The sequence below is a fragment of the Phaethon aethereus genome, assembly GCF_964289735.1.
Source record: "Phaethon aethereus genome assembly, contig: HAP1_SCAFFOLD_284, whole genome shotgun sequence".
In the NCBI taxonomy this organism is placed as follows: domain Eukaryota; kingdom Metazoa; phylum Chordata; class Aves; order Phaethontiformes; family Phaethontidae; genus Phaethon; species Phaethon aethereus.
In genome coordinates this window covers 77,501-102,500 of record NW_028114336.1, presented here as the reverse complement: position 1 = coordinate 102,500, position 25,000 = coordinate 77,501, and the positions used below count along the sequence as shown (strand labels likewise).

The window sequence follows — 25,000 nt, the reverse complement described above, 5'->3', positions numbered from 1 at the left end:
GATTCCTCAGGCGTGTTTATCATACTTAGCTAATGTGGCATGTGACCAGAACAGGAATAAACTTCAGACCAGAGCCCTCCCATCCTGTCAGTTGTAAAAGTATGGTATTTCATTAATTCTTAAAGAAGCAAGAGCAGGGAGAGGGAGAGTACGATGAAGGGTAGGTGAGAAAACCCCAGCTGAGAGCGAACTGCCCGGAAGATGGGAGACCATCGCTTGGCAGCACCGGCACGGAAGGAAATCCAGCAGGAAAAAAAAAAAATTTTCAGGTCACTGAAAGATCTCAACTTCCAGGAAAATTTAAGTTGCTCCTTTATGAACCTGATCTGCTTTCTTTTCCCCTGCAGTCACTGCCGGGACTCGAGAGCAGGGAAAATCAGGCATAAAAAAATATTTCACTTCCATAGCAAAGTTGCTAAGAATGAATACCCAGGAATATGCTAATTTTTTTGCTCGATCTAGTCACAGCTACCTTCAAGTCCCACTGTGAAAGTTCACATTTAATAAGGTGTGATTAACGAATACTCAAGAAAGCCAAAAATTGTATGTTATGAAATGAAGGGGAGATCTGGCAGGAAGGAAAATACAGGAGAAACCACAGATAGAATAATCCAAGTGACAGGGAAATTAGTGGATGCCTGGAAATTGGGACTCAGACTACATTTCTTTGTATGAGAGTTTCCTAAGCTTGCACACATACAGGGTTTCTTTTTTTTATTTCCCTTTACGGTAAAATTGAAAATTCAAGCTTGATATATTGAATTATAGCAGTATTGCTTTTATGATCTGTTTCCTAAACAGGCATTTCTGCCAATTTAACCTGCTGGTTAAAAGGCAAGCTTGAAGAAAACTCTTTGAGTTGTACGTGTTCTTTGGCTTTGAACCTCCAGCCCTGACCACCAAATCCAGAGCCGGGAGGCAGCTACCTGTGATTCGGGGCGCGAGTTTTGCCACAATGGGGAAATCCCACAGTCTTATCTCAGGAGATTTTAGCACGATCAAGTCACTTACTCAAATTAACTTAAAATCCCACAGCACTCTCAACCTAAGCACCCCTCAAACCCCAGCGCTGCCAGAAGAAAACCCTCACGGGTTGAGGTGGGAGCTTTCCCAACGCTACCAACCACCCAGCTGGATGTGCCAAATACGCTTGCCTGCATCCCTGCCTTCTCCTCACTGAACTTCTGCCCACAGTGTCTCAGTCCCCCCCTCTGACTTACTTTTCCTTAACATCATCAAGCCCAGCCCTTGCCTTGTTCCACTTCTCCACAACACTGCTGCTTCTCCGTCACTTCAGATTTCCTGAGTTTTTGATGGACACTGCGTTTGAGGCCCACTACCCACTTCTTACCCCACATTTCCCTCCTCTTCAAGCTGTGCTCCATGGAGTACTTCTCCTCTTCTCAAAAAGAAGCCAACCACCTCCACTGCTTCTCATCCAGAGTTGCCTCCACCCACTGTTGCCCAAGGCTGGGCGATGTGCTCATCCCTCAGTCTGTGCCTGCTTTGTTCATCCCGTGCACACGGCGTTTGTTCAGCCCTGCTTGCGCTACCTGGGGCCTCCCCCTGCCAGCACAGAGGTAGCCTGGCAGGGAATCATCCATATTGTATAAATTAATTTAGAAATTAGAAGATTTAAATACTTCATATTTTCATACGAATTTATATTATTACTAAAACGGCTATACTAGAGCTATTTAGTCTACCACATCCATATCAAGAACTCAGTTTTGATCTAAGGGAACATGACAGCTTGAGCAAAGTTCTTTGTTCAGACACCACACAACATACCTTAGCAGCGCGCAGCACGCAGCTGTTAAAACACTAATTGAAATATGTTTTCAAATGTATCGGGTTTCCGAACATTTGCAGAAGAATTATTTTTTCTTTTCCCATGTGCAAAATCCAGTATTTCAGCCATTTAAAAGGAGTGCCTAATCCCTACAATGCATTAGTAGGCCATAAAATAAAGCTGAGGTAAGGTATTTTACACTGGGGACAGGGATAATTCTACAATCATAGGTGGATGGGAGTAAGTCTACAACTGTAGGTGGATGGGGAGAACCTACAAGTGTAGGTGGATGGGGAGAACCTACAAGTGTAGGTAGTCCTGGCTGCTTTATCAGCTATTTAGCTAACACACAGCAAGGGCATCGCCATGCAGTGTCGTAATATCGGTGGAGTGGATGGGTTGAAAGGAAGCAGATTTGAACATCCCACCCTCCAGGTTTTACCCATCTGAGATGACGTGTGTCATCCCTGGGGGATGGGCCTAGGAGAGAGGGACCCGAGGCAGCTCAAAGGAGGGCTCACGAAACACTCGTGTGTCGTCAGGCGATGCCTGATGTAGGTGCCACATTTCGCAGTGAAACTAAATGATAAAGCTCTCTCCAGTATCTAAAGGAAGTGTTTGGGCTGGTTTTTTTATTCCACCATCTGCAAAAAGAGGTTCCCACGGGGGCCTGCGCTCAATTTACAGAGGGGAAATTATAACTAATCTGTTTTCAAAGTCTCTAAAATTGCATTTCTGTTAAAACAAAACAACAACAACAAAAATCTCTAACAGTAAGTATCTCTCAATCTTCCTGGGCTACAAGTCTTTGACTGAAATGCTATGCGTTTCCCATTTGCAGTGGTGTAAAAGTCATAAGACATCAGATCATAAGCTGTCACTGGTCCCAGACTAAATATCACCCATCCTTTGCCTAAGGCAAGCGGGTCTTCTTTCTATGGGAGGGGGGCAAACAGGAATCCCACTCTTTGGAGGAAAGAAGGAAACATTTTTGTGACAGTTTGTTTTTATTCTTTAAAGGCAGTTCTTTTGAAGCTGCTTGGGGGGTTGGATGTTAGATGTAGTCCCGGTGGAGATGCGTTAGTGGCCAGAGCACAGCGAAGCGGTCAAAGGTGCAAAATAAATGCAATTTATATATAATTGCCCAAGCTGCACCTGTTCCGTTTTGAATAGGAGACCTTGTCTACAGAACAAATTTCACAAGCGCTGAATGTATCCTTTTTTTTTTATTTGAGTGTAAAATGGGGAATTCTAAACTTGTATCAGAGTAAAGCAAGAAAAAATAACCTTTAAATAGCATGTAAATTTTTTATGAATCAAGCTCTAAATAAAGAAAACTCCTGAGCTGGGAATTCAAAATACTAGCCAGATTTGCTACCAGGCTCAAGAACAATATTTAGTTTACAGAATCAATCTGGAAATAAAACTAGTGCTTGCATCAGCATGAAAGCTACAAAAATAAAAAAGAGGTCTTAATAAAATATACAGTGGAAAAGGAAAGGATGAAAGCACTAGCACAGCTATGAGGCCCTCGACAGCCCACACAAGTAATAAAATAGAATATGATGTAATATAGAACAACAATGAAAGGATTTAAAATTTCTAGGTAGGATTCTGAAAAACTGTTTCCAGCTTTTGTTGCAGAGCAGGCACGCTGCAAGTTTCCTTGCGAAGCTACGATAAAGCTGGTGTGTAGCAGACATGGGCGTTGATGACGGCAGAACAAACGTTAACCTTCACCTTACTCTTGAATCAGCCCAACGCAGCGTTGATAACCAAGGGGGCCTGAATTGCTACCCAGGAGCCAGGATTTCTCTTTTTCTAGGTGCTCCATTTCGCTTGCTGTCTCCCTCCCTTACCCACTGCTGCTTTCCCTCTTTATCTGCAATGCAAAGATTTTTTTGCTCACCAAAAGGCACCGATGCTTTGCCATGAAGGCAACCATCTTCTTTGCCTTTAGTAAGGAAAACGTCTCAAACCTTATGCTAAGCGGTTTAGAGAAATCTGAGATTAGACACATGCAGTATCTGCTCAACTGATTTCAGCCTGACTAAAGTTAGGATGGGTTCGTTTTCCTGTCTCCACAGAAAAATAAAGTGAGCACTGGATTCCTGTGCTACCTGCCATGCTCTGCACCCTAATTACAGTGCTATACCCTCTGGTCTTAAGGAAATACCATCTTGTGAAGCTCAAACTCTAAAATGCACATATAACTTCTCTTAAAATTAAATGGCATCCCAAAACTAACTTGGCAGAATTCGGTCCTGTAGCAACCAGTGGCCTCTACACTAAATTTCAGATCTGCCAGAACTAATGCAATTCATTCATTGCAGTAATGCAGTAGATTTTCCTTCTCCGCAGAAAGCTAGAAGCTATTGCAAAATGCCACTAATACTGCGTAAATTAAAAAATATGGATTGTGAAATTTGGGCAGCTTCTTCTACTGTGCTTAAGCTGTGGCAGGCACGGCGTACAGAGGTAATCTCAGAGCTCCTTGATCTGCGGCCACATGGTCCTACCAAAAATTCTTGGGTTGACGCAAAGAACCAGCCAAATCCCATTCTTCTTCTTGCCCTGGCAGGGAAACTCAGTTTCACCGCAATACCTACCACATTCCTGTTTCCTCCTTCACAACGGTTGGTGTAAGTGCATGATTAAGGCGGCTCATGTAGTTTTACCGATCAGTGTTATTTTTTGCTCCAGGTAACTTCTCTGGGGTAAATCTTTAGGGGTTGCAAAGCAGGAACATGGCCTCTCTCTGACTCTTTTAATCCTCGTTCTAGCATTGGTTGCAATAGGTATATGGACCACGAGAAGTGGGGACAAATAAAAATTTGATTGTTCAAATGTCAGAAAAAAGACCTAAAAAAGCACAGAGATTTCTTTACATAGGAAAAAGGACACCAGTATAAACAACATCCACTATTTGTGCTTCTCCAGGAAAGACAGGAAGTGTTCCAATTCCTCCTAAAATATGTTTTTAATGAAGTTAACAACGGATCGAGATCAGCTGGTCAGAAAAGAGCAACACACTCAGAAAAGCACCTTTTTTTCTCTTTTTATGTTTCAAGAAGTTGATTGAAAAATCTGGGCCTACTCTTACGATGACCCCCGAATGCAGAAGATGATGTTACTCTTGGTTCGGTTCCTTCCACTGAACACAGACTGCGGTTTCGCATCTATGCTTTTAACGCAATTACAAGCTTTTTCCAAAACTAACAAATTAATTTGAAATTCCCTTCAGATGCGTGCTAAGCCATTAGCCAAAGTCCCAGTGCAGTGTGCCTCCTGAAGGCTGTGAATGAGTTATGGAGGCTAGCCCAGCCAAGGTCTTCAGAGCTCCCAACCACCTCTATCTAACGTTAGCATGATGCGCTGAGGCTCCATCAAAGCAAACACGTCCTTAATAATACTTCACACTTTATATAACAAGTTCCATCGCAGGATTTCAGCCTGCATGAATTAAGATTTACAACACCCCAAAGAGGCGGGCTGGTATCGTTTCCCTCTATTTCAGAGATGGGCGAAGGTGAGAGAAAGATGAAGCAATTTGCTGAAATTCGCAGAGGAAGTCTGTGGCAAGGCAGAAAAGAGCGCGATGCGCTCAGCCTCAGCGCCTGTGCCTTTGCCACAAGACCATCCTTCCTGCCTCTAAATGCCACGCTCGAGCTTGATGATGTGCTGTAGTTCTAGTGTATTAAATATGACACCACATACATGTTCTGGATCATAAGGCTGAGTCCCATAAAACTGATGGATGTAGAGCTGAGAAGCCGAAAGGGACAGGGCAAAGAAGAAGGAGAAAAGTCCCTATGCCGCAGATGTGTTGTATTTTCCTAGGCAATAGGTTCCTGTGCTACTTAAGGACCAGAACATATTTTTGCTTTTACAAATGCAGTTTATTTTGCAAATCAAGGTGATTGCACACATTTCAGCTTGTCAAATTTTCAGCCTTTTCAACCATATGTCTGTCGACCTTATGGACTACCAACTTTATGGGATTCAACCATATGTCCAGATCCCGATATATATGAAGACCAGTTCTAACATAAGAGCTTTACGGTAGTAGTGTAGTAAACCATAATGTTTGCAGATGGCTGTAATAAAATCATTCAGGAGAGGAAAGGTGCAGGGACGTAAAGCCTTCAAAGCTTCTTCTACTGAATAAACAATTTGATCTGAATAATGTAGTGTGAAGCACATGCCACCAATGAGCTGGCTGATCTAGTCCAAAATGGTGCTTTTAATTTTCTTTCCTAATCCCACATGTATTTTAACTTCCTTTTTTATTTTCCTGTGTGGGATTAGCTTAAGATTTGGAAGAAAAGCATAAGAAGGAAAAATAACAAAGAGGTTTTTTTTAAAGGCCCAGTCCACTTCTGAATTGTAAATTTTTCATATGTGAAATGCCAAATGGTTATGTGCGGCCTGGAAGATGTATTAATAGAGAGGTATAAGTTTTTTACTGTCACATGGTGAGATTGAAGGATGATGTGACTTGCTTCATTTCCTGAAGTGGGACTCAGCTTTCAAAGTTAAGGAAAGTTTCCTCCTGAGTAAGCTTTTTCTAACTCTAGGAAGTTGGAGTTTGGTTTATGTCCTGCTGCACAATAATTCACATGAAAATTCACATTCCCTTTGTCTAACATAACTTGATATCTCTATTATTTGGGGAGCTCTGGTCCTGTTTTCCCCTAACTGAAACATGCAGAGCCGATGCGTCCCCCTTGGAGAGCTCCCCACCTCCGGGCTCATGCCTGTCCTGGCTGACAGCGGGGAAGAGAGCACTGCCTGCAACAGGAACCACGGCCAGCATAGGTGTGATGGAGGGTCTTTTTCAAACCAAACTATTTTTTAAGCTGACAATCGGCGGTGAGCTTTGGCAAGCTTCCTTGAACTAGACAAAAATCAGTTCCTGCTCGGGAAAGGAGGAAACGTTCCCTCAGCATTAACTGAGAAGTGAAAAAATGAAATGCAACCTGCCTGCGCTGCTGGCGTGCAAAATCACAGTGAGAGCAACCCCTATGAGCTGTTGACTTTCAGATAATTCAGCCAGAGCCAGCTCTTGCGCTGCTAACGTCAGTGGAAGTTTTTTTATTGGATTTAACGGTACGGTGTCAGATAGTGTCTAAGAAACAAGAAATACACTGTCACTCTTCCTTCCTGTGCCAGCCTTTGTGTTGACCAAGTTGCAGTTCTTTCCGAGGGCTAGGGCCTGCCTTATTTGAAGGGGGCTTGTCCTGAAAGGTGCTGAGCGCCACTATTGGCACCACGCTCAGCATGACATGAGCTCAACTAGCACCTGCCAAGATTCACCCCATCACATCCAACAGTTCTTCTGCAAGCAGTAATCATTTAAAAAAAATTCAAAATAAGTTGAACCGAGCAAAAGATATTATTTCTTCCCTGTCGAAAGCATCAGCATCTGCTGAGCCATTCATTGCACAAGTGTACTCATGAAATACCTCGGCGTGCGCGGCCACCCTACCTGTGTGCTCATATTTGTGTCGCAGCAGGGAACTGCTCTTCTGGAATGTCTTGTCACATAAGTCACACGCGTACATGCCACTTTCTGTCTTCTTGATCTTCTTTCGGGACAGACAGGAGTCGGAGTCCGTCATGTCATCAAGGCCGGACATGTAGTCTGGGGTTCCATCAAGCAATTCTCCCTGCGAGGGAACCACCCGTCAGCAACACCCACTTCTACCACTGCTCCTTCCCATGGAGGAACCAACCACCCCAGAAAAGTTAAAATAAATTCTGCTCTAGGATGGTGGTCCCTTTTATCTTAGGAACCTATTGGTAATGAAACCACAGCTGATGGGAACTCTGGAAGTAATGAAGAGCCTGCTATTTCTCTGCCTTGAACCAGCTTTCTGGTTTTGAGCACTCTGCGATAACATGATTTACACAAGTGGACGGTATTTATCATATTGGCACTAGAGTATTTTTGAGGAGTGGAAAATGCAAAGGGGAGGCTCTTCATGGATGGGAAGAGCTATTGTAATGTTATACAGGGATGAGTGTAAGCAACAGCTAAGAAATTGTTCCTTTCAAAACGCTGAAACTTGGATATATTCTGTATCTGTAGAAAGGTTTTAATTGAATTTTATATTTAGGTACAAATGTTATTATTATGCAATCCATTTAAATGTATGTCTCCCGACTAAAGGCCTCAAGCTATATTTTTATATTTAATTTTGTAATTTGAAATAGGGAATATTAATAACACTTTTTATCAATGTTCTATCTATGTTAAAACAGCCTTCAGCATTAAGCAATAATGAATGTGGATCAGTAAATTATTAAATTTCTTGATATTTATTTTGTCTTGATCCAAAGAGAGTGCAAACTTGCATGATAACGTACGTTTCCATTTGCTATCACACAGTTCGGTTTTCTTAGACTAGGTTTGCACTAATTAATATTAGAGAAGATTAAATAGGCTTAAATACATTTACAAAGAGGGCAGATGTACTGTAAATTGGAATAGTGGAACAGCTGTTATGGAGGTGCAGTGCTATTTATGCTCCTATTGTGCAAAGAGGGATTACAGCCTGTAATGTAAAACCATACCTGATTTTCACATTTGAAACTATAAAACATTTACTGGTCAGTAAAATTACTAATAGACCATAATAGGACATAGGGGAACATGCGCAAATGTAAAAAAAAATTATTAATCTATAATCAGTTAATCTCATTTAAGTAAACTCTGTACATTGTATCTGAATACACCCAGCAAAAAGCTATAAAAGTACGTGACTTCTGTAGAGCAGCCCTTTGCTGTAGGCACGCAAGCGGCGAAATCTTTTACTCCTCATGCATTGACTCTGGGACGGCCTGAGAAAAGGATTAAAGGTTGTACCCAGGCATGAAGAAGTGCTGACCCAGATTACGTGTCCAGGGAAAGACTTTGTCTGCGATTAAGCGCCCTAGCTGCTACCTCTCCAAATAATTTCATCTAATCTCCCATTTTTTTCAAAGCTGTTCCAGATGACTGGCAGGATTAGAGGACTGGTAGTCTGGGAAGGGCAGTAGGTGGGCTGAAGGAAGGAGCTATGGTGGAGCAACACGTCAACATTTCTCATCCCTCAGACATTCATGAGAAGAGGGAACGCCTTTCCCATGCATGGTGGGTGAACAATCCCCCAAAAAACATGAGGAAGGAAGTTTTGAGGGCTTTCAATGGGACAGAGCTGCTACAAGGCCATGCGGACTGCTGCTTAGAGGGCTACAGCTTTGCATCCAAGCGTGGGGGTGATTCCCAAGCGGTCTCCCACTGCTCCTTTTCCCCAGGGTGAAATGTAGTTATGCCCTGCAGAGATCAGTTTCCCTATTTTTTTTCTGCAGGATAGGATTTTTCATGGACACTATTATTATTACTATTATTTAGATACAATTCTAATAAGAAATGACTGAGCTCTTAATGGAATAAAACCATAAGCATTATGCCTATTCAAAGGTGTTGATACTGCTTCTGAATCCAAGTAGAGGTACTCTTAAGGTAATCGCAGTTTGTTTTCCTATTCCATTGCATTTTTGCAAGTTCAGACTAAAGTAAACTCTGCTGATTTTGTTGGAAATGTTGAATATAGCTTTGGGCTTTTTCTTCTGTAAGAGGACATACCACAAAATACTAAACTCTATCCTTTCAAAAGAAAACAATTGCAACAATTTACCTGAAATCCTTGTTTCCGCTGGTACTTTCTCCTTTGCTGCATATCGGCAAAAGTAGCTGCTCCAGTTGGGTAAGTATAGGCCATATGTGGTAGGAAGCTCATCTGATCTAGTCCTGGGTATGGTCGCAGCCCAGGAATACTGGTCTGGACTGGTGGCATAAAAGTGGCTGGGGGAAATGCGCTCTGTGGTGGAAGTGTTGTGTATAAAGGTTTGGCACTAAATGGGTTCATACCAAATACTGGGTTAGTGCTTTTATCCAGATTATTTGAATTAGAAAACTCCTTCTTGATAAAAGTCAAGTTCAGTGGCTCATCTGAGTTTTCAGATGATGAAGAAACACTGTTGTGTTCTAAATTTACACTATTAGATTTTGTTTTGTTCTTTGTGGCTATAATACTTTTGGGTTCCTTCATTTGTTTTGGTAAAGACAAGTCCAAAGGCTCAGCCTGAAGTTCCTCAGAAGAGAAACTGTTTGGAGTGTAAGAACTACTGTGGGAGTTTTTAGAAGATGTGGAAGAAAGATTTAAAGGAGAAGGAGTATTGCTCCTAGAGTGGTCCAATTTATCAACTGGTTTAATATTGGTAAAATGAGGAGGTTTTGTTAGCCTGAGAGGAGTATCACAATTAGTAACACTGTTATGGAGTTCAGCTATAGATGGTGAAGTTATAGAGTCCACAGGCTTTATTGGAGATCTGGCTGACAAAGAGTCTTTAGTGGGAGTGTTGTTGGTGGCAGCCAGCGCCACCTTGGCACTGGCCCTTTCCAGTGATGGTGACCTGGAACTTGAATACTGGTAGACTTTTCTTTGTTCAAACCATTCCTTCACAAATTCCTGAGGAAGGCCAACAGCAATGGAAATTTTCAGTAGTTCATCAGAGTTGGGTTCCATATTCATAGCATAATATGCTTTAAGTACAGACATGTGGTCCTTGTATGGGTTGATGGGGCTAGTCATTCCTTTCTCAGAAAGTACTGATGACAGCAAGAGGGTTTGCTTATCAAACACTCCAGGTTTGTTGGGAACCATGTTCTCGTGAGGCTGAAGGACTGCCTTGATTTCTTCATTCATTTTACACAGGTAACGCTCATGCTGATGCAACGGAATGGGACCCGGAAAGCTTTCTTTGCAGAACTGGCATGAAAATGGAGTGGATACGTTATGGTTCTCTATCATCTTGTCTTCAGTTACCAGGTCTATTAGGGTTCGCAGCTTCTCTTTTTTGATGTTGTTGAGCTGCCTCCTCGAGTCTGTGGTTAAGCTCTGGAGGCAAGCTTTGGCTTCATTGACTTTCTCTAATGTATAGTCAATAATACTTTTAGTGGCACCGTTATGACTTACTACTGGAAGACCCACGGGGGGAATATTGGGGGAGGTAACTCCTTGTTCCTCGGCTTGAGAGCATGAATCCTTCATATGGTAAACCTTCAACTTGGAGATCTCTTCAGCCTTGCAGTCCATTTTCTGCCTGGAAACCGTGTTGTCCACAATCTGTAGGACCTTCTGCACCTCACTTAAATTACTGCCTACTGCAGGAAACCCAAGCAATGGTGCTTCCATCCCTACACCTAAGTGCTGCATTGGACTTTGAGCAGAAGCATGAACTCCTAAGGGGCTGGTTGCTCCAAGTCCACCATTCATAAAAGGACTAGTTGCACTAAACCCATGTGAGGCCATAAGAACCTTATATTCATTGAAATCTAGTGGTTCTGTTTTAATTTTCAGTAGGCCTGTTTGTTCAGACATACTAAGTGGTTTGCCATTCTCCAGCTTGTTTCTCAGCTGTGTAATGGCTGAATTAGTAGGAGAGGAAGATACAGAATTAGGAGAAGAACCCGTCTTGATATTGTTTCTCATTCTGCCATTTACAGAGATTAAACCAATACACTTCTTGCTGCTGATGTGCGAGCTGTAGGAGCCAGAATGGGAGAAACGTTTCTTGCAGTTTGGACACTCATACGGTTTTTCACCTAAAATGATAATTAAAACCAAATGTTATTTATCGTTGTTGCTGCTATAATTGCAAGCGATCACATTTGATACGCAACTGATTGTCTGCGTATCCACCGACTAACAACAAGGAAAGTATCAATTCGATGAATATGGCCACACACCACCACTGCTTTACCCTCCTCTTTTTGTGGGTCTTGAGGTCAGTTTGGACCCATGGTCTCCAGCCAGCAGCAGCCACCAAGGTGTGAGATTGGCTCCAGACTGACCATTGCAAGTCACAGGTAAGCGCCCTGTGGCGAAGGGAGTCAAGTCAAATCCAGACTGTTAAAATTTGATTTGTTTCTTCTTTTTTTTTTTTCTTCAAAAAAAAAAAAAAGGAATTTTCACTGGAAATGAGCATGGTATGAGAAACTGAGTCCTGATGTTATCATTTCGTGTGCCGAGCGCTGCGTCAAGCAGGAGAGCCAAAACGCACAAGTCGTTCAATTGGAGATGCTTTGCGCTTACTCGTTATCTGAGAATATGAGCTGTATTTCACTTGGGGGGACTTTTTGTTATGGAAAATATAACGGACTCTTCAGGGTCCAACTGCACAGAAATGAGTGAACGCTTCTGAACTCAAACTGACGAACACTCTGTATTATTTGCAGGAAGCTTTACTATTTCCAAATCCTTCAGCAAGACTGTATTAACAGCATGATAAATGAGGATGACTCAGATATCACTTATGAAATACCTTAGTAGCTCCAAGAAGCCAGAAGCAGAACTGTGTAAATTTTAAGCAGTCTTTAAAACTCAGCTAATTAAACAAAATGCAAATGAGCACACCAGCACCTCCGCTACTCACCACTGTGAATTCGCAGGTGTTCCTTCAGATGGTGTTTATATTTGAAGGCCTTGCCACACTCAGTGCATTTGAACTTGCGATTGCCGGCTCCTTGGGTCAGCATTTGGTGCTGGGAGAAAAAGAAAAAAAAAAAAGATACCAGCATGAATTTTATGCAAGAGAAACCATGAATTTCTAGCTTAAAAACAAAAACAAAATTAATGTGGCTCTGAATTTATCAAGCGGACCAAAAGGTCTGCATGTACATTTATTTGTCTCATCAGTGTTGCAATAAAAATCAAAATGTTGGCAGTAAACCGAAACAAATGAGAAAGTACTTTCACATGAGCATTCGATATTTGCTTTAGAATTATTTCCTAAGTCTCTCATCAGAAATGTGTTGCTTTGAGGTATCTTACGATGAGAGAAACTGTTTTATAAGAAGATTTGTGGCTCTTAATATTCCTAGCAGATTCTGAACATGTGGGACTCCGCTTGTTTAAAAATTCTGTTTACTGCGTGTGTTGGAAAGACAGAAACAGTGTCGTCAGTGGCATTTCGTGTAAGATTTAATTCATTATCAAGCAGAAGAGACTGCATCTTCGGCATGAGCTGCTGCTGGAAATGTTTTTTAAAATCACAGCGCAGCAGGGAAGACTTGAGCTACCTTTCGTGCCATGTTTTCCCCCGGTGCTCTTCTAAGGGGCGAGGGAAAGTTGAAAGTTAAAAGTGGCGTAAAGATACAATCAAAGGCAGCCGACGTTTTTGCAACAAGCTAGAAAAGCCCCATGACTTTGGATTTGGAGGGGGGGGGTGGAATTTAAAATAATTATTAATATTTATGATAGTGCAGCCAACCACTCTGGATGCTCAAGGTAGGAGGTCGGCCTTCTGCAGGCGGCCACGACACAAAAGCCTATTGCCGGAGCGGGGCGGAGGGGGGGAAAGGGGAAAAAAAGAAGAAAGAAGGGGGGGGGGAAAGGCAGCGCCGAAACGGTATGACAACTGCGAGGGTGTGCTGCCTCTTCCCACATTCCTGGCGAGACAGATGGTGTTACATGGGACACAGGGAGGTTTGTTCAAACAGCAGCAACCTTCAAAGATCAAGCGGAGCCCAGCCCGCCGCGCGCCATTGAGGGACCCGCGCTCATATGTTGCTGAGTTGCATAAACAAACAGCAACAGCTGTTTTGTCTCCCCCCGTCGCCCTCCGAGGACTACTCTAAACTTTAGTTGTGCCACTGTTAATATGATACAATCATTTTAATTTACTAATTGTAAATGCCAGGAGCAAATGAGGGGACTTTTCGACACCAAAGCTACCATTCATAACGCTCCAGCACCAGCGCGCTCCCGCATGTGAGATTTCAGGCGCTGACGTTGGATAAATATCCAGGCGGGCTGAGGTTGGGGGCTTTTTCCCCCCCTCGGTGTTTTTAATGATACAAAGCAAAAGAAAGAACCTTACGGCGGATCAGGTTAGGAAAAATACACGTGCAAAAATGTGTTTGTCTACCGGATAAGCCACGGGAAGGAAAGAATAGGAGGCACCGCTCCAGGATCATCGATACTGATTTGAGATCAGGCGAAAGATACGGTTCTCTTAAAAACGCGAACTGCAAAAATGGCGCGATTAGGAAACGCGCGTTTGCCTCACCAATTTACCTTACGCTGAGACAAACTCTACCAAGAGAAATACAGCCGATCGTGGTTTTCGGGTTTTTAAGAAAAATAAATATGACGTAACGCCTTTATAATTTGACACAACGCACACATCTATTTATTTACGTTTTAACCACGCCGTTTGAGTTTCCATTACAGCCCTCCATAAGACGGCTTTTTCTCCGGTGAGGACAGGAGTAGTTTTCCTGCTGGTGTGTCAAGGGTTTTGTGGCCCAGGTCTGTCGCCAGGCTGTTTAGGAGCACTGGGGAAGCTCAGTCACCTGTCTGCGATAAGCGTTTCCTTAAATGCAGCGCTGATATAATATTACACGCATCACATCGAGGAAAAAACTGCTTTGATTTATTGCAGATACGCCGCCGGGCTATACAAACGATAGCGATGTCGCAGTTCTAGCGCGTGCATGTCTTAGTGGCACAATCACGAATGATAGCCTATATGTACTGTAGGAAGAATTATTCTAAAAACGCGCAATTATGTTTAACAAACGATGGTACAAAATACGCATAATTTCACGGGATTGAAAAGGCTACTCGAAAAGTAATGAAAAAATATGAGCGGATCTTTTAGTATGTCTTGGAGCTCCTATGTGCAACACTGCAAAGTAAAACTAGGTGAAAAATGGAATTAAAATTGCTGAGATGTTTAATAATGTATAATTAAAATGCTACAGTTTCATTCACTTTTTGAGGAACATAAAAACGAAACTAAAGTCAAGTTAAAGTGCAAATAAAATTTCTAAATTAGAAATTAACACACTCATTCGATCGTGAACATAAGACTATTAAATCATATTAGAAGAGACCATCAAAAAATCATTTAGACCTCAATTAAAGCTATTACCATTAAAAGATCTGCATCTTCAAAATGCCATGAAAAATTAATAATGATTGCCAATCAAAGCAATATCGTTTCTCTAAGGGGTTATTACAGAAAGAAATCACTTAAAACCAGCCCCCCACCTGATCTGTCCCTGGCTTGTGTGTCACCATATGCCGCTCGAGCTGGGTGCGGTAGGCAAACGTGTAGTTACAGAGAGGGCACGAGAAGTTCTCCTCGTTCTTCTCGTGGCGGTACTTGATGTGCTCCTTGAGGGACGTCAGGCGCTTGTAGCCCCGGTCGCAGTAGGGGCAGGTCAGCAGTTGGGCGAAGGCATCTGGAGTTCCAGGTGGCAGGTCTGCGCCCCAGGACGGGGGGGAGGAAGAGGCAGGCCAAAAGGTCAGCAAATCAATGGCAGCTCATGGGCCGATTGCCCGGGATGGTATGAGAGGAATCGCCGCAATCTGCTGCCCGAGAGGGAGGGACGGCGCTTCCAACCGGCGGCGGGAGGCACCGGCACCCGCGCACGCCCGCGGCAGACCCGCGGGACCCGCTCCGGACCCCGCTAGGGAATGAATTACGGGCATCGCTCCTCCCGCAGGCCTCGCTGGCTGGAAAACTAAGAAATACTTTTCCTGATCCGTCAGCAATTCGCATTCCCGCCTCAGTTCGTTACGTTACCTACACCATTGAGTGAATCCTTCCTACCGATGCTTTTCCAGTTACTTATCAAGGCATCGGAGAGCGGTGGGTCGGCTACCCTCTCTTTTATTGCATTAAAACTCGGTTGAAATTTCCCAAATTCCCAACTAGACTGGCAGCCTTCCTCCCGTTTAAATTCAGCTCTTCGGTTCACCCGCCAAATAATACAAATTTGCTGACTAAAAAATCACAATACACTGAAATTACAGCCCCAATCTTTGCTCATGAAATTCCATGCCGCCGCAGCTGTTCTTCAATTTTTAAGGTAAACACCCAGGCATGTAGTGCATTTATAATTGCAACAGCTGCACGAGGTCAAGATACTGGCTAAAAATGAATTACGGCCTCACCATTTTCTTCTTGTCCATTGGCCTCTGGAGTGCCAAGGCGAGACAGTTCCTCGGGGGCTTCGGGGTAAATAATGGCTGTGTCGCTGCGCTGCAGGTACTCTGCTATGCTGACTGCATGCCCGTCTCCTTCCTCCAGTTTCCTTTTGGCAAAATATTCCTCAAAGTCCGACGTGCAGTTTGCGTTCTTCACTAAAATGAGAGAAGGGGAAAAGAAAGGGGGTTGAGTGGGTTGTCCCGGAGAGCTCGGGTCGGTTCGCATCGCAGGCTCAGCCGGGGTTCATGCTGGAGCTAGGAGGCTGGGGCTGCAGCTAGATCCTTGCTCCCATCAGTCTCGCTCCAGCTCCTAATAAAACCAGAGCGGGCTTTCCACCGGTGTGGATGGAAGTGAGGGCGGGCAGTTAAATTAACAGCAACACGGGCTCTACGGGGCAGCAGGAGGAGTTTATGAGACTTGGGTAATGCAGGTAATCTTTCATCTATGGAACCTGAACCTTCAGGGGGCTCCTGGGGGACCCACAGCTTTTGGCATGAACACAGCTCGACCTACAGGACTGAGCTCAGCCGCGCCCAGATCCCACAGACGCCCAGGCAGTCCCCGCATCGGAGGCGCTACTTGCAGGTGCCAAAGACCGCAAGCACTTCTCCTCCACGAGAGGTCCTGCCCCAGGCTGCTCTTCCGTGGTGGGCACAAGAAGAGAATTGCTCACAACATCTTCCCCTTTTTTTTTTTCTTTTTCCCCCCTTCTCCCTGAAAAATTAACTTACAATGGGAGAATAGGTTGTGTAAAACAAAGCATTGCTTCATAGATTTCTACAAATAGAACCACATGTTTTAGACCATGACAGGGATACCAAGCCTAAAACTACTTTTACGGTCTGTACGAGTTTTCCTTCTTTTCCTTAAATGTAAACCCAATTTTTTATTGTCTATGCAATGTCCATGAAACATAATATATGCTCAGCCACAAAACATCCTGTTGCTAAAAATATGCTTTTCTCCTCCATGTATGCATACAGAAAAGACCCTAAAAACTCTAGGATGCTATAGACAAATATTAATATAATTATACCAAGGGAAAAAAAGGAGCAGATCATTTTATTTCTCTAATTATTTTTTATTAACAAGTCTTGGAAGACACAGTTAGTGGCAGGGAATGGAAGATACTTGTTTTTAACTGACCATAAATGAAAAGAACGGCTTATGATTGATTACATTTTTAATGTATTTCTCCTTAGGTGAAATAAGAAAATGAGGCAATGCCATAAACTATTCCACAGTTCATGTAAAAGAAAGTATTAAGTAGCACAGTTCTGCTCTTACTGATGCCAGGGAGCAATATGGACTAAACTCATGGAAATCAAAGGGTTTATATGGCCCTGCAGGGTAATGCTGGTTTGTAACCACTGGAAATGAGAGACTAACCAGCTCCTTGGTGTTTAGAAATGGGTAAATGCTTTGCCTCAGTTTCCTACAAAAATGCAAGGTGATGCTGCCAATCAAAATGAAATGTGGCCTCTGAATCAGGCACAACTGGAAATCTGAAAGTACCTGATTTGAAGCGCTGATCTCGGCGTCATCAATAAAAGTAGTTATTAGTCTATGCAAACCTCATCCCTTTAGCCGATAAAATCAAATCCTCCAGCTGAGACAAATATGCCCTATTTTTTGTATGAGCTGAGCAGCTTCTCAAGGGTTCTGCAGTATTTTAGTGACAGTGACCAAATGGCACAGGTCATGGGACCCTGGTTTTGGAAGGAAACATCTGTTCCTATCACAGCGGTTTTGTAGGGAATCACTACACCACCACAGAGCTCCTCCCTTGGTCCTTCTGTAGGTCCTGTTATCACTTGTTATTAACAGGAGAAAGAATATCTCCTTTTTTTCCCTCCCCAAAAAAAGAAAATTCTAGAGAAGGGGAGCAGGAGTATGGAGAACAAGACCAAGAACCTTACCTCCATTTTGTTGCTGTGAGTGAAATATAACAAAATGGTGGTTACTGAAGTACACCTCATGCACAGGAACATCGGACTATGTTTTTGACTTTGTTTTTATCAGAACAAAGCTGAGGCATTACTTTTTACATTGGAAACTTGATTTTTCATTCCCTTTCTATGCCTAGATCTTCCAACTGTTGCCAGATCATGCGCCCTCCGGCTTAATGCTACCCCATCTCCTGGCTTAGCAATAGATCCAAGAAAAAGAAGTTTATTTCTTGCCAGATTCAGACCCAGCAAACACTACCTGTTAAACAAGGAAAGAGAGCTTTTCTCCAGAGAGGAGAGATGGGAGCAGGAAGGGGAAGGGATGGGATGGCTCCAAGGGATGTCTCCATGGGTCCTACTCCAGGCAGGCTGGTGGGTTTTGGAGCTTGCAACTGCATCTATAGGATGGGGGTTCAAGCCACTGAGCAAGGCTTGAGTTAATATTAGGAGCTTCATTCCCAAACTCGACCCCAAACAACGTTCTTCCTTCCCAGACCCCAACTCTATCTGGAGGCTGATCCAACAGGTTGTGGAGGGCTGTTGTGATATTACTGGCCTTGGCTTTCTAATTCTCTGGATTATTTAGCTTCTATATCTGTGCATGCAATCCGGGAGCTAAAGCAAATGTTTATGTCTACATTATAAACCCCTAAAAACAAGGGGATTTAGTGGAGAAGCTGACAGATCCTTAACTGAAACAATACAACCAGTGCTGCAACACTGCAGATTAACATAAATAGCAAAAGGTGACCATGTGTATCTAGTTTCTCACCCGCGACGTTACTGACAATTCAGACATGGCTGGAAGCTCACTCAGTGTTACTAAAAAACCCATCTGACAACCATTAGGTTTCTCTCTCAATTTCTGGGGGGAAGCGAGCCTTCTCCCCTCTTGCCCTAATTTGTTTTCCATGCAGAAAGTCATGTTCCCAGATTCCTCGTGGGCTGACACTGCACACACATTGCACATCCCCTCCTGCGAGGCAAGAATTTCAGTGAGATCTACGTCGGGTGACCTCACCAAATAAAGTCTTTTTTTATTAATTATTGGAGCCTGGAGAGCAGGAATATTTTCAGCTCCAAAAGCTGATGTGGCCGTGTCACATAAAAATAAAACACATTAAGGAAAGCTATCTTTGGAGGCATTTAGGACCTTTCAAGATAAAGCGAGAGAGAGGTTCAAGGAGCTTGGGAGACCAGTTATTTTGTGTGGGAACTCGTCCTGCAAGATGGTGATAGCTGCCCTTAATCGCAAACAAAGCTAATAAAACCACAGCCTTCATTAGCCAGGAAGTGAGAGGCCCCCATTGGTACACAGAGATTACAGCCTGAAAACGGCCTGTCCTCCAACCTGCCAAGTCTAACTTCTGTTTTCCTCCCCCTGAAGGGTTTTATTTTTCCCTTCTTTAAATTATATTAAGGGATTTTTACTTGAAGCTCATCAGATGTTAGTAATCGAAACCAGGAAATTTCTTCTGTTTGTTTACAGGGAATTTGTTAATCTATTTTCTGCAAACAACCCATTTGTAAAAAACGTAACAGGTACAATAAAATAAACCATAGGAATTTATTCATTCACATTTTAAAAACACCTTCTGCGAAACATCATTCTGTCAAATAACCATTTGAGAAATCCCCAGAAATACTTACAAATTAATCTAGCAGGACCAAAGACTAAAATTTTCACTCTAATGGTCACTTTTACTTTTCCACTATAAAGCCTCCGTGGCTCATTATAAAAATGCAGCTGATTAATATACGGATAACAAGATTTCTTTTTTAAGTACCACTGGGAAGTGGCCATTCTGACAATAGCAGAATAATTTAATAATGAAGACTTTTTCTTTTCGTTTTCTTTCTCTATTAATGACGTTCCGCAACAAATTTGATTCTAAAAATACACCATAGTTGTTGCACGCACCTACAGCAACTTTGTGGTTGGATGTATGTGAATGAGTCTGAAGCTGCATCTCCTATCTCTGCACTCAGCCCAGGCCATGGAGCACTATGAGAGGCACGTTGTATTGAACGAGAGAGACCTCCTTGGCCCATCTAGAAGAGTCCATGTTAATCTCTAAGGAAGTCCTAAACGGCTTTCCTGGAGACCAGAAGGTCACTGTGGTATGGCTTTTGCTGAAGATGGAGTCATTGATCCAACTTCTTTCATCGGGTCGAGTCTCAGCCTCACCTCAGCTATTTTATTAAACATCAGTATTAAATCCCCCTACTACCCGCAGGGAAAAATTGAGGCCAAACACTCAAGACAGTCCCAAAGCCTATAGTGAGGCTGAAGAAGAAAACTTTGAACATTTCCCAGACTAGCTAGGAAGGACCTCCAGTGGCTCAGGGACTGACCTCTTCCCTTTCCTCCTCAAATAATGGCTGGGACACCTCAACAGGCAAGCCAGGGGAGTTTTTACTCTGCGTGAAGGATGCTGCAGCTCCTAATAGTCACCTGGCATCTTCCACTCAAGGTGAAAAGACTGACAAAGGCATTTAGCTTCTCAGATGATTTAATATGGCTAAATAATCAGATACCACTTGTAAGACACTATGGGGACTGCAACCATTGCAGAAACATGTTCTACCTGACCTACCCAGGCATTAGCCTCCACTGAGGGAGGTGGCTCTGAACGCCTCAGTGATAGAAGATTTGAATTAAACACCAGAAGAGCACTAGACAACTCGTAATGGTTATCTGAGCAAGCTACTCATTGCAGAAAATGCAGCTGGAGGAAAGAGGAGGCTGGGACATTTGGACACAGGACGTTTGGGGAAGGAATCGCCAGGTGTAACATCCAGAGCAGCTTTTGCATTTTAAATGCAGGCCACCTAAATGCAAAGCACGAGTTTGCAGTGCACCAAGCTGGGTAGAGGAAACCTTTATCTTTTTCCCCAGAAAACTGGTTCCAGAAGGGGCAGGACACCCGCGGCTCTGACACGGAGTTAGTGGCAGGGCTGTGCGGGGGCTTGACAGCACCCTGCCCCCAGAGGGATGCCGTGAGGCCGAAGTCAAGCAGGCAGAAGAGACCATCAGATACTGGAAGGGAAGGGGCTAAGAGGACATAAAGTCTCGAGCAGACCACATTACAAGTATGAAAGAGTCAAGGCCTGTTATGGTAAGGAAAATATGTGCAAAGGAAGTCACATGGACTGATAGGGGACCTCAAAGGCTCTGGTAATGGTAATTCAGATAACCATCAAGTCTTATTTCTGAATCAGACGACTTTTAAAGTCCCGTTTCTCCAAGTCCTATGCACAATTTGTCTTTATTAACATCTCTTGGAAATAAAAAACGCATTTAAAATACATAGGTATCCAGTTCTGTATGGCAATATCATTAAGTATGTAAGTAATGACAAACTGTGCCTCGGTGCCACCTTCCTTTCATGCATAATAAATCTAACGGATTAAAAAAGCAGTGACATGGTTTTATTTTCCTATTGTTTTCTCCCTCAACAATTATAAAGTAAATTTCTTGTGCTCCTTAATAAGAGCATTGGGGTTTTATGTGGGTGTTACCAACATTAGGAAAGTGTGAGTAATAAAATCCTTGCAAGACTTAGGTACCACCTTTTACAGTAATATTTGTTGAGGGCATTACCTATAAACTAAATCTCATCATGGAATGCACAGAAATGTAGTAGTTATACTAGAAAACTCTTAGTTTTAACCTTACCTTACTTAACCAACTCTTACTGTTGCAGGGCTATCTATCTGCAACATCTCAAATTGTGGCAAAATGCAAAAGAGACATTGGGTGATGTATGGCGTTCAGCTGTGCTGAGGATGGACGGGGACCCTGTGGCCTTTGGAAAGAACATGATAAACCCCTGAATTCATTTGGATTAGAAAACAGTAACAGAAACCTTTTGCTGTTTTGCTCTCCTACAGGAAAAAAAGAGATGGCTCGAAGATGATGCCTGCTAAATATCTCTGTTCCCTTTCTCGTTCTGCAAAATGTATTGATTTCTAAGAGGGGGAAGGGGGGGGGGGGGAAGAAAAAAAAGATTAGCCAGAAACATAATAATCTCATAAATATGCATTTAAAGTGTGTGTGTCTCCCTATCTATGTAAGGGGTTTATGTGTGTCTTGCTGAAAAGACGTTTTCTGTCTCTGAAGTAGCTTACTCTGTGCACCATGTGAATCTGGGGTTGCCAAGAAGGGTGCACCCGATCCTCATCATCAAGCTCTTTGTACAGTCCCTCTCATTAAAAGACTACTGTATCTTGGTCCAGTTACTTTAAACTGTACGAGATTCGCCCTCACTGGGAAAACATCTCCTCACGCTGCTGAAAACTATTAGCTCACAAGGATGCCGTTTAAAAGGAGTCAGGGGCTGAAGTGCTGCAGACCACGGGAGGGGTAGCAAGCACTCCCACTGAACGAGTCTGTCGCCACACCGTTGTGAGCAAATTGGGGAAAAAAAATTAAAAACGGGGAGAATTACGTAAACAATTCCCAACTATTAAACTGAAAACACGAAAGAAATCGTTTTGTCACTTTGTGCGCAGCTAATTCTACGTGATACGGAAGAAAAGCGATGCTCATATCACGCAATACCTTACCTGTACCGTTGTTTCCAGTGGTCTGAATTGTGGCTTCAGGCCCCATAGTGTCATAATCTTCCTTCATTTCTTCTGTGAAATAAGCATGGACACTTTTAGCTTTTGCAGGGTATTGAAATGCTTACAAAGCTAGGGAACACGCTGCGGTAACAGGGAAGATCCCACTAAGGGAAGGAGAGAAAAGGGCTGTTGTGGACCTCTACACAACGGCTTTGTTCTGGCGACTGAATGAGTTCAGCAGTGCTGGATGGATGAGAACTTATTTACTTTAAACATGACAGCGAGCGGTGGAAAACAACTATTTGTTCAGAGTAAATGAAGGGCTTTTCCCAATATCAAATCTAATAAGCAGTCGGGTGATAAAAAGGGATTTTTAATTCCCCCCCCCCCGCATTTGAAAGAAATAATCAGTCAACAGACAGTGAGACCTATACCTGGAAGAAACTGCAAATGCAAAAGGGAGATATAAGAAGTTCTTGTATCTCGATTTCTATTTATCGTCACACAAGATCTTCTGAGCTGTCATCGTCATTTTAATCTCATTTGAGGCATAGCATGTATTAATATCAAGTGGTGCAGAAATGTGACAAATTTTCAGCTGTGGGCAGTTCTTCTCTGCCCGTACGATTTGTTTGCGTCTTCTGTGCACTCTCCGTGCACTGACAAAGTCTGCCTTTATGGCCATAAATTGGGTTAATTCACATGCAAATGAGCACGATATGTGTAGAATTATTTACTCTGTATTTATCATGGATCAGTTTACTTGCCGTGAAACTGGGAGTTCGGAGTGTGTTAAAATAGCGTTTCGAGGAGGCTGGATGCAGCTCCATCACTGGGGAGAACGCTTATTTTCATAGATGTTTCAGCCTGCCTCGCAGTGCCTGTCAAACTTGGTTTCTTGCTGCTAATTTGTTAGTTCATGTGCAACAGGTATTCACACATACAGCCTGGTTAAGATTTAACCCTCCAAAGGGTTTTCACAGGCAAAAATAAATATACATAGTGTTTTTTTCTCGCCTTTTCAACTTCTCCTAAATGCCAGCCTTTCTTTACTTGAAGACATGCACAAACATACAACCTCTCTTTTTTTTCCTTTAACTGAGAGAATTTAGTATTTGAGATTGAAGTGAAAACTCTGCTTTAATCTTTCACTTAGCTGCGCTTGTAAGAAATAAAATGTCAAAAGGCACCCAGAAATGGTTCATCAATGACAAAAAAAAAAAAACCCCAACCAAAATAGAGAGAATTTCCCAGAAATGAGCCCAAGTCGATGATGATTCAGGAAGATGGATGCTGCTCGGCCAATCAAGTGATAGACTGGCAAGAAGATCAAAGCCCGCTATTAAAATCTTATTGATACACGAAGCATTAAAATTCTTATTCCTCATTTTTTGTGAGAAAGATTTTGATGAGGACAGAAACTGGCCCAGTATTAATCCATTTCCATGACAATGATTTGACTGAAGATAAGGGAATGATATAAACAGAGCACATTCTCAGTTCATTCCTAAATTTGTAATCTTGTAGTATTCTTCAGATGTCACATTCTACAAGTAATTAGTCGGTAGAATAACAGGTTCTAATTGTATCATTCTAATCAAAACTAAAGCACAGAATGACTTAATTCAGAGCTTTACAACCAGCGTACAATACTGTGGTATAAATATACATGTTTATGGCTTTGAAGCTTAAAAAAAAAAAAATTAATGAAAGCTCTTAAGTTAAAATATGCAGGTACAAACAGATGCTAAATTTGTACAAAAGCATAGAATATGCAGACCAGATGAAAAATATTTGTTTAAACTGTACAGCAGACAAGCCAGCCTTGATTCTTTTCCCAGATCTGGCATTCTGCCTCTCAAAGGATCATTTTCACAGGGATATCTTGCGTCCAAAACATTTAAGAGTTCAATATGTATTAATAAAATGCTGTCAATTATGATAATTGATCTGCCGGGCCAGTCTCGCATCTGATATTTTTATTGCAGCCTACCAGAAATTTTAATCAAGGTACAGTATTTCTGAGAAGTTCAGCCTTAGATATAAATATAGTTATTGTGATTTTCTTCCCTGATCATCTCATGTGATTTCTGGTAGTAAGGAGTCACAAGTATCAGAAGTTTTCCATCTGAGGGCACGTCTACCCAGTCAGCAAAGGGAAAACAGTTAACAGCTTTTTTTTGCCTTTTTTTTTTTTTTTTTTTTTTTGCATAATAGTGGTAAAGTTCAAGATTTCTGCTGCACTTCCTTCCTCATTGTCATTTTCTTCTGTGGTAAAGAGAAGTTACAGCGTCTAGCTGCTTCCCAAAAATTATTAAACGCTCACTAAGGCTCTGCTCTGCTTCTCACTTTGTGCAGGTCACCGGAGTACATGCTGCAATTTTTCATGTACATTTTAATTCTCGTTTAGCTGATGGTTGCACAATTTATCCTTTAGCATTGCGACACTTGGTTAACATGACTTTTTTTTACCTAAACCTGCCCTCTTCCTACAAGCTGTGACCCTGCATTGCACCGTCTGTATTTAAAGAAAAAAAAAATATGCATGGCATTCTCTTCCTCTCAGCATTAATTTGCTAAAATATAAAGTATGAACATACAGGGCTGCTTCCTAACTCTATAAATCGAGAGCGTTGTATCCAGG

The 25,000-nt window shown here is 42.5% G+C and overlaps 1 protein-coding gene across 1 annotated transcript in view; it reads right to left on the bottom strand.

The window, feature by feature from the left end:
• Positions 1-25,000, bottom strand: part of ZEB2 (zinc finger E-box binding homeobox 2) — a gene marked incomplete at both ends in the record, with an annotated part of 53,534 nt that overhangs the window by 2,024 nt on the left and 26,510 nt on the right. The window contains 6 exons of the mRNA XM_082015654.1: positions 7,281-7,461; positions 9,475-11,444; positions 12,275-12,383; positions 14,896-15,110; positions 15,805-15,993; positions 22,357-22,428. Of these exons, the coding sequence (XP_081871780.1) occupies positions 7,281-7,461; positions 9,475-11,444; positions 12,275-12,383; positions 14,896-15,110; positions 15,805-15,993; positions 22,357-22,428 (2,736 nt within the window). The remainder of the gene's footprint in view (positions 1-7,280; positions 7,462-9,474; positions 11,445-12,274; positions 12,384-14,895; positions 15,111-15,804; positions 15,994-22,356; positions 22,429-25,000) is intronic.